Raw genomic sequence first — 15,172 nt, forward strand, 5'->3', positions numbered from 1 at the left:
TCACAAAAATGTAGATCCCTGAGAATCTCTCCGTCATTGGAGGGAATGGGATGTTTCACAATGACAGCACAATGACAGATGGCACTGGGGATGAACCCCATAACACCTGTGCAATGCAATCCAACAAAACAACCAACATTATGACAATTTTGTCAACATTTGTTTACGTCCTTTTTATATTTTCATTAGGCACAGAATGACATACAGTTCTCTGTTCTAGGGTGTGGATATCAGCGACCTTAATATGGAGTCGTAACTGTGAATGTATTTTTATATTAACGTGCTTTATTTGTTTATACAGTGATACAGTCTGATTGAATGTCCGAACCAATTACACACAATGACATTGTAATTCATATTGTGCCTAATGCTGAGAGAAGCATCGCTTGTCACCTCCAGATTATGACAGAAACAGGCTAACACCAGATTGATTCGGATGAACATTGGTCGAATGCATTAGCAATTACTCTTAACTGTATAACATGCCTGACACACAGCGATCAAACTGATAAACCCCTCTTGGCACAAAAAACTAATTAGATCAGAGAGCTTTTTGCCCCAAAACTTTTTTTTCCCCCAATGGTTGTAATTTGGCAAGATGTTGACCAATACACCATCAACCATGTGTCATTTCACACCAATTACAAGGGGTTTTATACAGTATATTACATCACAACTTAATAACAGTATGTATGTAGTGCCACCTCATCGTGTTTATTTATCTTGATATATTTATCTAAATTTTCTATTTTTGTTGTTATTTTCTATTTTACTATTTAAATTTTATAATTCTGTTTGTCCGTGATTTAACTGTCATATAGAGAGGTGCTAAACTGTATTTCGTTGTTGAAAAGAATGACAACAGAAATCTATTCTAAAGTATATCTAGTGATGGGAAACATTTCCTTTATTTTCTGAGCTCACTAGATGGCGCTCTCTGTTCAACAAAGGGTTGAAAGCACACTGAATTTCCATTCCTTGAGGCTTTGTCTTCAAACCAAGAGCGCCACATAGTGGACTCAGAAAATAGAGAAAATTGTTCACAAGGCTTCATTCCATCACCAGAAACACTGTACATTAGCATGATTCATGTGTCACTTCAAACCAATTACAAGGGGTTTTATACAGTACATTGTATCACAACTTAAAGTATGTCTGCTCTGGTGTTTTTGAGCTCTTTTACAAATCTCAGTAAACGAGAGCTCTATGAATGCAATCATAACACAAACTCCAAGCCAAACTTGCAATCAAACAAAACAATCAAAAAATGTCTACTTTTGCACAGGTAGAAAAGGCTGAAACCATAGGCATGGGAAGTGGGATTCAGAGGGTCCTGCAGCTCCCCCTGCTTTTTCTGTAGGCCTTTTGTTTAACTGCAGTGGAAATTAAATATATATATATATATATATATATATTGATAAAATATTTGGGTATGTGCCGGCAGATGCTGTATCTGTCACTTGCATCAAACCAGGTTGTTGTAGTCTGACACTCCATCTGCTCTCTCTTCCTATCTAAGCCAAGCCGAGTTTCACAGTTTCCATGTATTACGTCTTTTGGTGTGCATTATGCAATTACAGTATGTAATCGTTTTGGTTCTTAAGCGAAAATCAGATTCTGTCTGTTTGGTTCAATGGGGTACAAGTACAACATATAGTATGATTGGAACTCTGTATAAGTTTCAGGTCATCAGTGAAGTGTATCAACTACACTGTAGACTGGAGTCTCTGTTAACAGCTGTCTCATATGAACCTCCGCGGGGTGAATGTGCATCGGTAGATCAACGCTCATGTCCTGCATGAAATGGCTGTATCCTCACTGTTCTGCATTATCAACTATAATAACCTGGTATGGGTCACATCCATGCACTGCCTCACTCCCTCTTCCTCTCCTTGCAGTTGTTGTGCATTAGTTTCCGTGTTGCTGACTGTGTAATTGCTCTGGCTTGCAACACATTGGTCAGGCCTTTGGCATCACTTTTTAACGCTCTGGGTCAGAATCCATTGGCAATATGTTATATAACGTGCAGGGTAAAACCACTTAGTAAGGGTTATGAAAAGATCGTGGCTGGGGTTAAAAGACGAACGTTTAAGACACGCGGGACAAGAAGGAGACAAGAACCCCGGTCTCGTGGGAGAAAGTCCTGTGTTATTTGACCAATCCACCACCTTCCTCCTTACTCCGAGTTTTGGCCTTTAATACTAGTCCCTACCGTTGTCGCCCTTCATACTATGGTAAGGATATCTGACGCTGAGGGCCACTGACCAAGCGTCAGTATTTGACAAGTCGGGAGTGTGAATGGCTTGCAGTTGCTACTTCGACAGTATATTGGTGTTCACATTTTCTGTCTGTTGCAGTGTAAAATATTTTAAAATTAGTGTACGATGGTAACTATTAAATACAAATGATCCTGGCCAATTCAAATTAATGCAAAAGCCATGAATGTCGCACAGCATTTAATATGTAGTCATTTTACTTTCTCTCAGCACCCCCAACTCTGACTGACTTCCAGTGTCCCTGGTCGAAACAGGAAAAAGTCTAAACCAGTCAAAACAATAAACCCCTCAGTATTTTGTTTCGGAGTCAAGCACATCAATTATGCAGTTTATAATGATATTGGTGAAAGATTTAGGACTCAAAATGGAACACAGAAATTAACTGAATCAGGTTTCTCTTTTACCTTGCACAGCAGCTGGATTCTCGCAAAATTTGTCTGACTTTCATTTCTGTCTTTCATATTTCCTTACAACATAAAGTATATATGCTTTGGTTGATGGGTTGGCTCAGTGGTAGAGCAGGCGCACATATACTGAGAGGTTTATGCCTTTGAGGCCAGGGTTCGAATCCGATCTGTGACAATTTCCTGCATGTCTTCCCCCTCTCTCTCCCTTTTCTCACCTAGCTGTCCTATCAAATAAAGGCGGAAAAAGCCCAAAAAATAATCTTTAAAAAAAAGTATACATGCGTTCATAGCCTAGTGATGTGAGTGTCATAAATTATAAGCCTTTCTCCTTATATGCAGTCTGATGTAGTCACGTATAGACGTATCGGCCTACATAAAGAGCAATCTTTGCAGGTTGTAACTTTTGATGTGTGCACACATTGAGCGGATCAAGGCAAAGATAACAAAAGCTGATATTTAATTTGTTTTCAAAACCTCCCTCTGAGCCAGCTAAGTTTACCTGGAATAGCTTCACTTGCTCCTGCAAGGCCGCCTGGTTCAAAGACTGTCAGTGGCTACGATAATTTGTGTTACAAGAGTATATTAATGTTCAACATGACATCATGACTTCGCGTAAACATACACGCCACTTGGCTTTATCTGTACGCATTTTTGAGCTATCCGCGTGTATGTCTACGCCCTATTGACAATGAGGACATACGTCATGGTAGCTTGCTGTCACGTGACGATGTGGGAGGTGTTTGAGCCCGCCCACCATTTTCCTAAACCCAACAGGGTTGGGTTTAGGAAAATAAGAACTGGTTGGGTTTAGGAAAAGAAGAACGGGGTTAGGTTTAGTAAAAGAAGAAAGCGACAGTTGACTTTAGGAAACGTGACACGCGGGACACGAAGGAAACGTGACACGCGGGACATGAAGGAAACGTGACACGCGGGACATGATCCCGGGATTCGCGGATTTTCGCCCTTTGATACTACTCACTACGGCGTAAATTGACACGCAATCGCAAGGTAATGTAAGTCAATGGAGGCCAAACGTTGATAAAAATACTAAAAAGCAAGTATGCGTCTTGATAACACGCCATTAATGGCATACGAATTGCCGTGTCATACACACGCCACTTCATGAGATCAGTCTGTAGTCTTAATGTTTCATGATTGATATAAGCATGCAACAGGATTGCCCCATATTCATAGCAGCCATAGCAAGTTTGATATGCCCCTCTGTGATGCTGAGGGGAAAGGTTCACATAAAATAGACATTAATGCTTTTCCCTTTTTTGGGATTTGTTGGTTGGCAAAACAAAAAGGATAAATAACTCAGACCTTAATGGTGGCCTCTATAAGGATCAGCTCTCTAAACCCACAGCATGTCTTATTCTGAAGAGGCAAGACCACAAAACAAACACTGAGCTCTGAGGCCTTTGCTTCACCATTTAACATAGTGTTTACAGAGTGCTGACGACTGGTTGGAGGGTTGTTTGTGTGTGCTGAGGGAATGCGCTATCAGAAGGGAAGGATTATCAGAACGATCAGCTCTATACAGGCTGGTGCTCGAATACTGATCCACAGCACTTTACATTTTCACGATTTCAGCTTTTTCCATTGTGAGCACATCCCGGTACAGTGGTGGAATAGTTTCCTTCTTTGTATGTTTCTCATGCAGATCATGCATTTTAAAGTGCAAAAAAAATGCAATTTTTTAATGGGAGCCAATTCCAATTTAAAAATTTGAAATGTACAATACAAACTATTAATATTGCTACTAGTCTAGCTCCTAGGGCTGCAACTAACAATTACTTTATTATCGATTAATCTGACGATTATTTTCTAGAATGAATTAAAAGTTTGGTCTATAAAATGCCAGGAAATAGTAAATAATGTCCATCCCAGTTTCTCAAAGTCCAAAGTGATGTCTTTAAATGATGTTCTTATGATATAAAACAGAGAAAAGCAGGAAATCTCCATATTTGACAGGCGGGAAACATTATTTTCTGTCATTTTTGCATATAAAATTACTTTAACAAATAACTGATTATCAAAATGGTTGCCGATTATTTTTCTGCCGATCGACTAATCGATAAGGCGACTAATCGTGGGAGCTCTAATAGCTACTGATTATAATAAAGCAGTAGCTTTAGAGCAGTAGTATAACAAAGTGTGTAAATGTTACTCAACAATGTTGCTAGATGCTTGTCTCACATAGCCAGACATTACTTCACAGCACAGCGGAGTAGCAAACGTTAGAGGCTGGCTATATTGACAGTCATAAAAGCCTGTGCTTATGCGGAGCTCTGTACCCAACTGACAGACTCACTTTTTCGGCTCAGAATTACGGTAGCAAACCGCTAAAAACACAACTACCTCGCTGTCCTCTCCACCCGACGGACAGACACACTTCCTCGGAATTACGGAATTACGGTGAGAACTGCTAAAAATACCACTACCTTGCCTTCCTTTTCCACCCGACTGAAAAACACACTTTATTGGCTTAGAATTACGGCAACAATCGCTAAACACACTGCAAACTCACGGTCCTTACTGACTTACAGCCCTCCTTTCTTGGCTTAAAATAACTCACCATTGTTGGCTACGGCCGCTGAACAGGCTACACGTTGTAAACAGCTGTGGCCCGCTTGCCTGGTCCTCCAGTAATGTTATTACATTAGCAATTAGCAGGGTTAGCATAGCGGCGTTAGCTAGGACCAGTCGGGATCACTTTACTGGCTGTGTCTCAATTGTTTTTGCGAGTAACCAACTCGGGTACTATAATATAATTCAATGTGAGTACACAAATGTTGAAATGACATAAAATGCCCGTCCCTTGTAGCTGTGAGACTGGGTTGGATAAATTAGCCTGAAGCTAATGCTTACCTGTTCAGGAGGAAATTAGCCAACTCTGTGTCCTTTTGGGCTCTAAGCTGTCTCCATCTTTAAAATACATCTCCAATATTTACCCAGGGTTTGTTACGTCTCTGGTCACTGGCAACTGCTAGAAGCATGCTGTTTTTTTTAATGTCATGTTGAATCTATCTCTGTTGATCCTGTTTGTGTGTTTGCTGCTTTCATCACTGTACTAACGTTACAGCTGTAGCAACCCGGCCTGGCTGTCAAACTGGGCAGTTGATAACAACATCCAGGCCAAAACACAAACAGACATTCGGTCACGAAACGAAAATTTCAAAAGGAGAAAATACTGGCATTAGCAATGATGTCAGAAAAGATAGTATTTCAACTTAGCATGTTTCCTTTCTAATATCTGATGACGCATTGGGGTCATTTTTGGATTTATTACAGTAAATATATTACTAGACCTTTAAGTATCTTTGCTTTGTTCTATTATTAAAGCTTGATTTATACTTCTGCGTAAATCTATTCCGTTGCTACGTACATAGGTACGTGGAGACACAAATCTACGCCGGTAGCACTGTAGCCTGACGTGCACCTCTTGAAAAATATAACTACATGGCGAACATACGTCGCTCGGCTGGGGCTTGTTAGCGTTGCATTTCCCCCGACTCATTTCCTGGTTCTCCTTCTCCATAAACAACATGAAATCAAGGAGAGGGTTAACTTTTCCTGCTACAGATTTCCCACCGTGGTCAAAAAGAACGACTCTAGTGTCACTACTCGCTCCGAAGCTAATCACCGTCACTCTCTCACTTCTCCCTCACTCTATCACACACTTCCCACACACACACATGCTCGACCCAAACACCAACACACAAGTATAAACATCAGGTCACTTACGTTGGCTACGCCGAAAGCTCTGCGTGGAGCCTCCGCACAACCATAAATCAAGCTTAACTCCATTGTTGCTGCTTGAATAGTGTGCCAGCTGTTAGTAATGAAAATAGTCTGTCATACAAACGTTATATGAAAATTCTAAAGAGAAAAGAAAAATGTAAAAAAGTAGAAAAAAATAAAGCTCTGATTGTAATTTAAAATGAATCGTTGTATATACTTGAGTTGATTGACTCCATAAATGTGCATAACACAGCTTCTAATTGATGTAATGAAGCCACGACACATTCTCAAACAAGACCACACAGAAAATATTGCAATAAGAAAAACCCTGCACCACCACACTCCTTCCTGCAGCCTCCGCTCCTCTGATGCCAACCTCCTGTTGCCACCAATCATGACCAAGCGCCGGAGCGGGGCGACAGAGCCTTCGCTATAGCTGCCCCCCTCCCACTGAACTCTCTCCCCAAACACATCTGCGACTGCACCAATCTGTCAATGTTCAAATAACATGTCAAAACTCACCTTTTTAGAGCTGCTTTTTATTGTTTAATAATATGTGCATTTTAGTGTGAGAATTTTCGTAGTATGTGTATTTCCTTATACTTTGTAAAGTGTCTTTGAGTGCATAAAATGCATCATCATCACCAACATATTTATGAAATAATCACCATTCTAAAATCTGACATCATGTCTATCAGTAACTCTTTGTGTCCTTTAACAGTCCTTTAAGCTCATTGTAGTTGAGATGTGTGATCCAAGCATGCAGGACAGATAAGAGACTGTGGCCTCTAAGGTGTGGATCTAAAGATAGAAACACACAATGTGCACACAATCCTGAAAAACTAATTAACATTGCAGCATGTAGAGGGCATTTGTTAGCTACCATCTGCAAGGGAAAGGGGCTCTGTATCAGATCTCTCAAAGTGAGTTGTGATTACAGAGAAACAGCTGAAAGACTTGTTTAAAATCATATAAATGGACCCTCAATCTGAGTGTAATTGAAGCACTGGGGAATTCTTAAATGGTTGTGATAGGTGCTAATTAGGAGCTACTTTGCATGAACATGACTTAATAATTGTCAGTCATTGCACCTAAATATAGTGCAGCAAGGTTTCGCCTCAGCTTGTGTAGGGTGTTTTGAGCCTCGCTGGAAGTGATTAACAAGTGCTCCAAACCATACGACTATATAGGTCGTTGATTCTTCCATGACCAATCTGATTGGTGGCGCACTAACCCGGAAATGACGAGCGGGATGAGCATGACTAAGTCTCTCAAAATCTGACGAAAATCTTTTAAACTGACCTTTGTCAATCTGAAATGAAGACAGATTCAGCAACTGCATGGCCTATTTCTCGCTTAAAATGTTTTCAGAAACACATTTCGGTGAACTATTTTAGTAAAATATGAGACCGTATTCTGAACAAGCAGCCATGACAGTCTGGCTTTGAATTTCCGAAAAAAACCAGACCCACGTAACGTGTTCGTCCAATCAGCTGCCGGTTTTCATTTTTTGGGCGACAATACAGATAAGCGTTATGGAGACGTATTACACGCTCAAGTCAGCGTCGCTTCGATGTGTTCTGAGGCACTTTTTGGAACTCGGGGAGCCGACTGATCAGTTCAACTGCCTTTTCTGTCAACGGTCGGCCGTCAGGTTAGTGTTTCAGGGGCTTTAAACAGCCCACAGGAGTGTTTTCCTTCCTCATATCTAAACTAGAGAATATAACATCACAGACGCGGTTTAAAACAGGCCATTAACGTTGTGAAACAGCCATGTTATGCCATGGTTATGTTTAGGCAAAAATTAGACGTTACTTCACTTCTGGTTATGCATGTGAACTAAAAAAAACTACTCATGGTTTACTTTTATTTTTAAATGGGACACGAAACCCGGGCTCTTGGGTGAAAGGCCTATGTTTGACCAATCCAATCTTATAAGGAACTTGACGCTTTTATGCTTTGTCACTTTTGTTACTTCCATGCTTTGCATCACATGATCAAACAGAGACTTGACATTGGACAACATCAACTATTTTTTTTTTTTGTAGTTTATGTAGTTTATATAGAATAAGCATATTTTTATAGATTGCTACTGAATTATTAAAAACAAAATTAAAACCATGACAGAGGTGGGTATGCCTTCTCGAGGGCATATAGAAACCGGCATATTTCTGAGATGGCAATCTGAATCACTTGCAAGTCACTCTCACTCTGTGCCCAATATGCTGTTGGAGAGTCCACTCTGTCTATGCCCCTCCCCCCCAACCCCACGGGCCTCAGTGCAACCCCACTGCCTGCACTGTCTAATTTTATGCCCCTGGATTAGCTTCCCTTGTTGCTACATCATTCTAAGTAAAAGCCGACATCTGGGTCACTTGAATAATCAGGTTAACAACATTCCTGTAAACTCAGCCAGCGGCACCTTGGTAATTGCAGTACTTCTTGGATCAGTAGAGTTCTGAATCAGCTTTAACTGATATATTCTGCACAGTCCCAGGGTGCATTTGTGGTGATGACATATACTGCAGACCTAATTAATCATTCACTTATTTGACTGTAATCACAGCTCTCTGACTCCCTTCTGAGGCATGCAGAGATGAGCCACAGAAACATTAGCTTACATACTGTACATATCATATACATACATTAAAGCAGTGCAGTGATTATAAATCGGTAATTTATGATAATAATGATACATAAAAGTACATTATGTAATAATCATCTTTATTCCTCGTCCAATGAATGCAGATTAAAGCATTATGGAGTTTACAAAGGGAATTATCAGTTTGAAATTAATGTTAAAATGGCTTTTTCTACTTTACGATTAAAGGTGCTGTAGTTAGGATTGTGAAGATCCAGGACTTAGCCAAACAATTTGAACATCGACAACTTCTCAGTCTCTCCCCCCCTTTCTGCTTGAGCTCCAAATGGTCTCCTAAGCTCCTCCCCCCACAAGGGACAATGAATGAGCAGTGATTGGCACGCAGTTAGACACTCCCCCCCGGCCCTGATTGGTGCATCTGAACAGGGAGCGGTGGATTTTTGCATATCACACTACAGGCTGTAGCTGGTACCAGAGTAGCCAGATTTTTTTATATTTTTTTTATTACCTGATTCATGTAGTTCTACTCGAACATAGGGTCAGTTTCAGCAAATACTGTATGACACAAAGTTAGTTTTATAAGTCTTACCTACTGCACCTTTAATGTTTGCATCCTCAGCTCATTGATTATGTTTACATTATTATTGCAGTGTTTGCCCTTATTCTGAAAAAGACAATATTCTGACTAAGCTGTTTACACGGCTAATAAAAGTGAATATTCTACTAATATTCCCGTTCACATGCAGTTGTGCAAAACAAGTTTTCAAAGTTTTCCACCAGTGGTGGACTTGTTGGACCGTGCGAACACAGTCTCCCTCTTTCATTCCTTCAACCAGCTTCTTGAAAAGGTTGTGATTGCAATGTTTGTGCATTTCCAAAATCCTGTTGATATCCAAGTCTTTCATAATGAGTAAAAATAGCTGTGTTTCTGCTTCCGACCAGAGATGTGGTCTTTTCCTGTGGGCATGCATCTCTACCCCAGCCCTGCAAACTATTGGCTGGCTGGTTTATAGTTAAACAACCATAGCAACGCACAGAGCTAACCGTAAGCCGTAAACAGGCAAGATGCATATTCTAAATGCTCTGTATACATGTCCTAAGAATGCTTCTAAAACCTGAATAATACCGGCATACCCCACGTCTTAATCTAAAAATGCTAAATTCGGAAAAAGGCCTTATTTGGAATATCCAAACGGAATAATTCCCTATATTTTCATATTCGGAAAAATAGTGGAATATTAGCGTAAATGTAAAAATACTCAGTGTATAAATCCATTAATTCACCCTGATGGAGTTCCCTCACTTCCATCTGCCTATATGGAGGACTACAGTTCTATGCTGACTGCATACTGTTAGTAAAAGTGTATAATACTGTAAATTAAAGAAAAAGAGGAACATTTTGTGATTAAGATAGAGTGCAGTGTTGGTCACAGGGTTTAAATGGACTCCACAAACCATTTTCTTTACACTTCCCCTTAGTTTCTGTTAGAAAATAGACAGACAGCTGTGGCTTTTTTTATTCTGAAGAAACTGAGACTTTTATGTTCCACGGAAGTAGTTAGAACAGGAAATGTAACACATTTTATTTATCGCACCAGAAACGCATTGTTTAATACCAGTGAAATTGCTTGTTGCAAATCACACTACGTGTCTTCCCCGCCGTTTCACTCTATAATCCGAGGGTGAACATCTCAGTGTCGGTGAACTAAGCAGGCTTGATAATGACCTCTGCATGCTCTATAGGATTGAAACAGCAGAGTTTTAGATGCGCAATCTCCTCCTGAGATGGATGGAGCAGGTGTGCTCATCATCAAAGTGACAGCCGAAATCTATGGAGAGTAATGGCCTGCCACTGCACCACTGTCATTTGTCTTATAAATTCATCATAATAATGCTAGCTCTTTGCTGTACTATACTGCAGCCTCAAAGGTTTCCATAGAAATTATTCTGCTTTTTTTTATGGTCAGCAACCTTGTGTGCAGATTATAAAGAGTATCAGAGGATCCGTTTTTATTCATTAGGAAATGCATGTTTATGAAGTTGTAGTGTGGAAATAAGCAAATACCACTATTTAACCCCATCAGCAGCTGTAGGACATTCAGGAGAGTTGAGAGTAAACACCAACTGATGATTTAGCCAGAATTCTTACTTTCAAATGAATAAAAATGTCTCGATACACCTGAGAACTACTTACAAACGGATCACAGTTTAAAAACGGAATTGTGTTTGTCGGTGTTGCATGTGTATCCTTTGTTAGTCTGTAAATCACTCCGTAAAAAACCTACCTGAGTTGTGTTGATTAGTGACTTCACTAGCAATGCTAACCATGGCTCTCTGTACATTAAAATATACATGAACTTGTTTTGGGTTGTTGTCCACATTTTCATCTTAAACTCTGACTGTCTCCCTGTGTGTTTTCACTTCAAAGTTAATTGGAATTTTGGTCGCCTAAAAATGTCTTGTGCGGCTTTATGCCAACCAAACTAGCTAGCTAGTGCTAGTGTTAGTGGGTAACTTAAGTGAAAGTATACCGTCAGTTGTGTGCACTGCAGTATGTACTGTATGCTGACGAACACTGCCAGTACCCAGAGGTCGCTGTTTAGCTTAGCTCAGCGCCATTGGAACCATAAACAACACTGGGTTAGCCGCGTCATCCTCCCTAGCTCCGCCCTTTTGTACAAATATGGTCACTTCTGGCTCTAAAAAAACCAAGATGGCAACAGCCAAAATGCAAACTCCAACCAATGGATGATGTCACTGATGCATTATTTTTTTTACAGTCTATGGTTCATGCACATTTTTCTTTCCACTCACATATTCAAATGTTTTACCCATGTCCACCACCTCAACCTTCCAACACTGTTAAGCTTCCGTTTCAATTACAGATTCTCAGTGTTTGTTTTAACAGTCAAGCAGTACCAGACAGGCAATGTCAACAGCATGAGGAAGACTCAGATGTGAGAAAAGCCCCAATTAAGTGTCAGGTTGTGGCATTTAAATTTAAACGTGGCAAACACTTATGTGCTATTCCAAGATGTGCAAAACAAATACTAGGAATTTGCAAGTGGCGTGTAACCCCAGTGTGCACAGAACACAGCCACACACAACACAATCAAACACACCACTGCTGTCTGTTACTCTCTCCACATCTCCAAACGTACGCCACTCTCATGTGCCCCCCCTCGCTGACAGCCTTATCAAGGAGTCATCCCAGTGCTGTCACCTATGAGAGTGTCTGCTGAATGATGTTGACATCTTTTTTGAAGGAGGAGAAAAAGAGCAGTCAAGTTACAATACAATTTCATTTTTCCTTCTGGGAGAACTCCCTTTTGTGCAGTGAAGAGGGAAGTCCAAATTAGGAGTGAAGGCTGGGTGGCAAGTAGATCAGCCAAGTTGACTCCATTCTGTGCACGATTGATCTTCGGCTGAGGGAAATGGAGTGGCTCTACAGTATTTATCATATCGCTCTGGGGAGAGCTTACTATTAAATTGTTATGCTAATGCTCCACATGATTAACACGCAGAGACACCCAGGTATTGAACCATTATCTCAATGAATCCTAAAACAAAAGCTTAGAGTGGTCATTTCATCGCACATGCAGAGCAACTTAGTGGAAGCTCAAAGTGGTTGTGTAAATAGGTGGCACTGGAGAATAAAATTTATATTAATAACAAGTCATACTTAAATGCACTTATTTGCAGGTAGATGTAAATAAATCACCTAGGATTATATATTAAATTATACACATTAAACAAATTCAAACAAAGTGCTTATCCGGTTCTTTCCAGCTCCACTTTTATTTTCTGCAAGGTTTACTTAATGGTTGTAAATTATCAGTTAAACTTTTAAATAAATATAGGGGGGGAGGTCACACTTTGGGCTTTGTTTCTTCAACTATGTGTCATTCGATGAATTTGCTTCTGGCACATTTTTTTTTATTTAATAAATGTAATTTTATGTATGTATGTATTTATGTACATCCAAACTGCCATTACTGTCATACTGAAGGAGGTCCAAGCTTTTTACACTATTTGTACACTCTCTATGCATTCAGTAAGTTAGAAAGATTGGCCCAGGATGTTACTAGCATAGCTTGGCACAGAGACTGTAAGGGGGAGGAAAAATCTAACATTAGCCTATGCCAAATAAGGACAAATATGTGTCACAACAGCTCCAAAATGGTCTTCCTTACCGTACATGTTCTATCTTGTTAACTATCACGGTAGCAACCAATAAAACCAAGATGTGTGTGTGTGTGTGTGTGTGAAGCAAGTGACATCACTGTGAGAACGGGACTTGTAAGATAATGCTCACCGGGATAGTGTTGCTCAATTAGCTCCAATATGTACTGTTCATTAAACCACAGTTTCCTTTTTCTACCCATGTCACACACATACAATGTGCAAATTTGAACTTTTTACGATTGCTCACTGTCTCACAATATCTATTTTATCTCTGCTGTAGGCTAAATTAGGAATTTATTTGCCTAGCGTAGCGCAAAGTTCTAGAAGCTGCTGGAAAAGCTAACATCTACCAAAGAAGGACAAATATGTTTCACAACAGGTCCACAATGGTGGGCAGATGAAATGTCTGTAACACTGAACTTAATCCTTAGCACCCAATTGGAAAAGAAATTGCACTTATACTAAATATAAATCATAAAAAAATGTGGATCTCAAAAGTAAATAAGAAAAATAAAGTAAACAACGAGTAGGGCTGGGTAACGAATTTATTCCTTTTTAGGAACTGACCTAATTTCCTCTAAAGTATCAAAAAATGCCTCATCATTCAATACCCAATTTCAATACCCAAGGAGTAAATCTCATCAGCGTCAGTGAGCCAATAAGCATGCAGCTTGTTTCTACCAAGTTCTAATTATGTTTGTGATTGGCTGCCTAACGTTACACATTGTAGAGGCATACAGGAACAACTCTACGTTACACAGAGACAGGGCTCACGTAGTAGGAGCTTATCGTTAAGTATCCAAGTCACGTATTGGTATCAGTACCGGTAACGAAGATTTTTGAATGATAACCAGCCCTAACAATGAGTGACACAATTCAGTAAAGTTTCCTTTTTTGTCCCATCACATTTTTGACAGAATGAAAGCAAAGACATGTCATATCATGGTTCTTATATCTCTGGAACACTGACATTTGCCTCTCTCATTTGATCTGCAGATATGTGTGTTGACCTTTGGATGTACAGGCAAAATGCCAGGCAATTTCATGTTTCTTTCATAAAAACGACATAGCTATATACATGTACTTCCACTCACTATACCACTCACATGCCATATGATGACTGTTCTTAGTAGCCTTTATTAACCTATGTTATCCCAATGCATGCACACCTGAGACCACACCATTAGCATGTAATTTAAGGTAGTGAAAACTGAACAAACGTTTATAAAGTTTTTATTAATAATGTCTTTCTAATTTCTTCAGATCTTTGGGCAAGTATGGGCACTAAAGCTATGATAAAGATTGATTATTTTATGGCAAATGTCAGGTTTTAGTGCCAGATTCAATGCACAAGGATTCATCATAATGCAATCCGACCACAGCTTTTGTTCTTGTCAGTTGCGCTGTGTGAAGTAAAGCACGCTCACTGTTAAGCTTTTATGTCGTTTGAACAACTGAGCACAGTTGTTCCCACTTCACTCTCACTCCCTCTGAAACGGTAAAACCATGCTGTGATATTACTATAATTGACCAATTAAATACAGAGAAACTCATTCTGCACAAGTATAGAAAGACAAACTGGGAAAAGCAGGAAATAACTGAAGTAAAAGAATAAAGCTGCTGCGCCAAAAACATCACAAAACACAATCACAAAATGCTCTCAGTGTTTTGCACTGTATTTTTTAGAACATCGGTTGTGATGATTCATCTTTTGTGTAATCTACTTTATTAGTCATGATTAACTTAGGTGTTTCCTGTTTTTCTTGGCTGTTGAGGTCCTAATCATCATTAATGGGGAGAGAACAAAGGTCTGTTCATAATAACACTGACATAGTTGTTCTTGTAATTGGGTTTTAGGTCTACCAGCACTCTTTCTTGGCTTCGTACCTGATCTACAACCTGTATACAAGGTGAGTTAACATAGAATTAAACCTAATTACCAAATTACTTCCTTTTTA

At 39.7% G+C, this 15,172-nt stretch overlaps 1 protein-coding gene across 2 annotated transcripts in view; it reads left to right on the forward strand.

Moving 5' to 3' along the window:
• Positions 1-15,172, forward strand: part of LOC116053533 (inactive dipeptidyl peptidase 10-like) — a 149,557-nt gene that overhangs the window by 95,218 nt on the left and 39,167 nt on the right. For both annotated transcript variants that reach the window (XR_004898013.1, XM_031304613.2), the window contains exon 6: positions 15,072-15,124. Coding sequence is in view for 1 of the 2 variants with exons in the window: in XM_031304613.2 (XP_031160473.1) it covers positions 15,072-15,124 (53 nt within the window). In the remaining variant the exon portion in view is untranslated. The remainder of the gene's footprint in view (positions 1-15,071; positions 15,125-15,172) is intronic.

Source organism: Sander lucioperca, chromosome 8 (genome assembly GCF_008315115.2).
Source record: "Sander lucioperca isolate FBNREF2018 chromosome 8, SLUC_FBN_1.2, whole genome shotgun sequence".
Classification (NCBI taxonomy): domain Eukaryota; kingdom Metazoa; phylum Chordata; class Actinopteri; order Perciformes; family Percidae; genus Sander; species Sander lucioperca.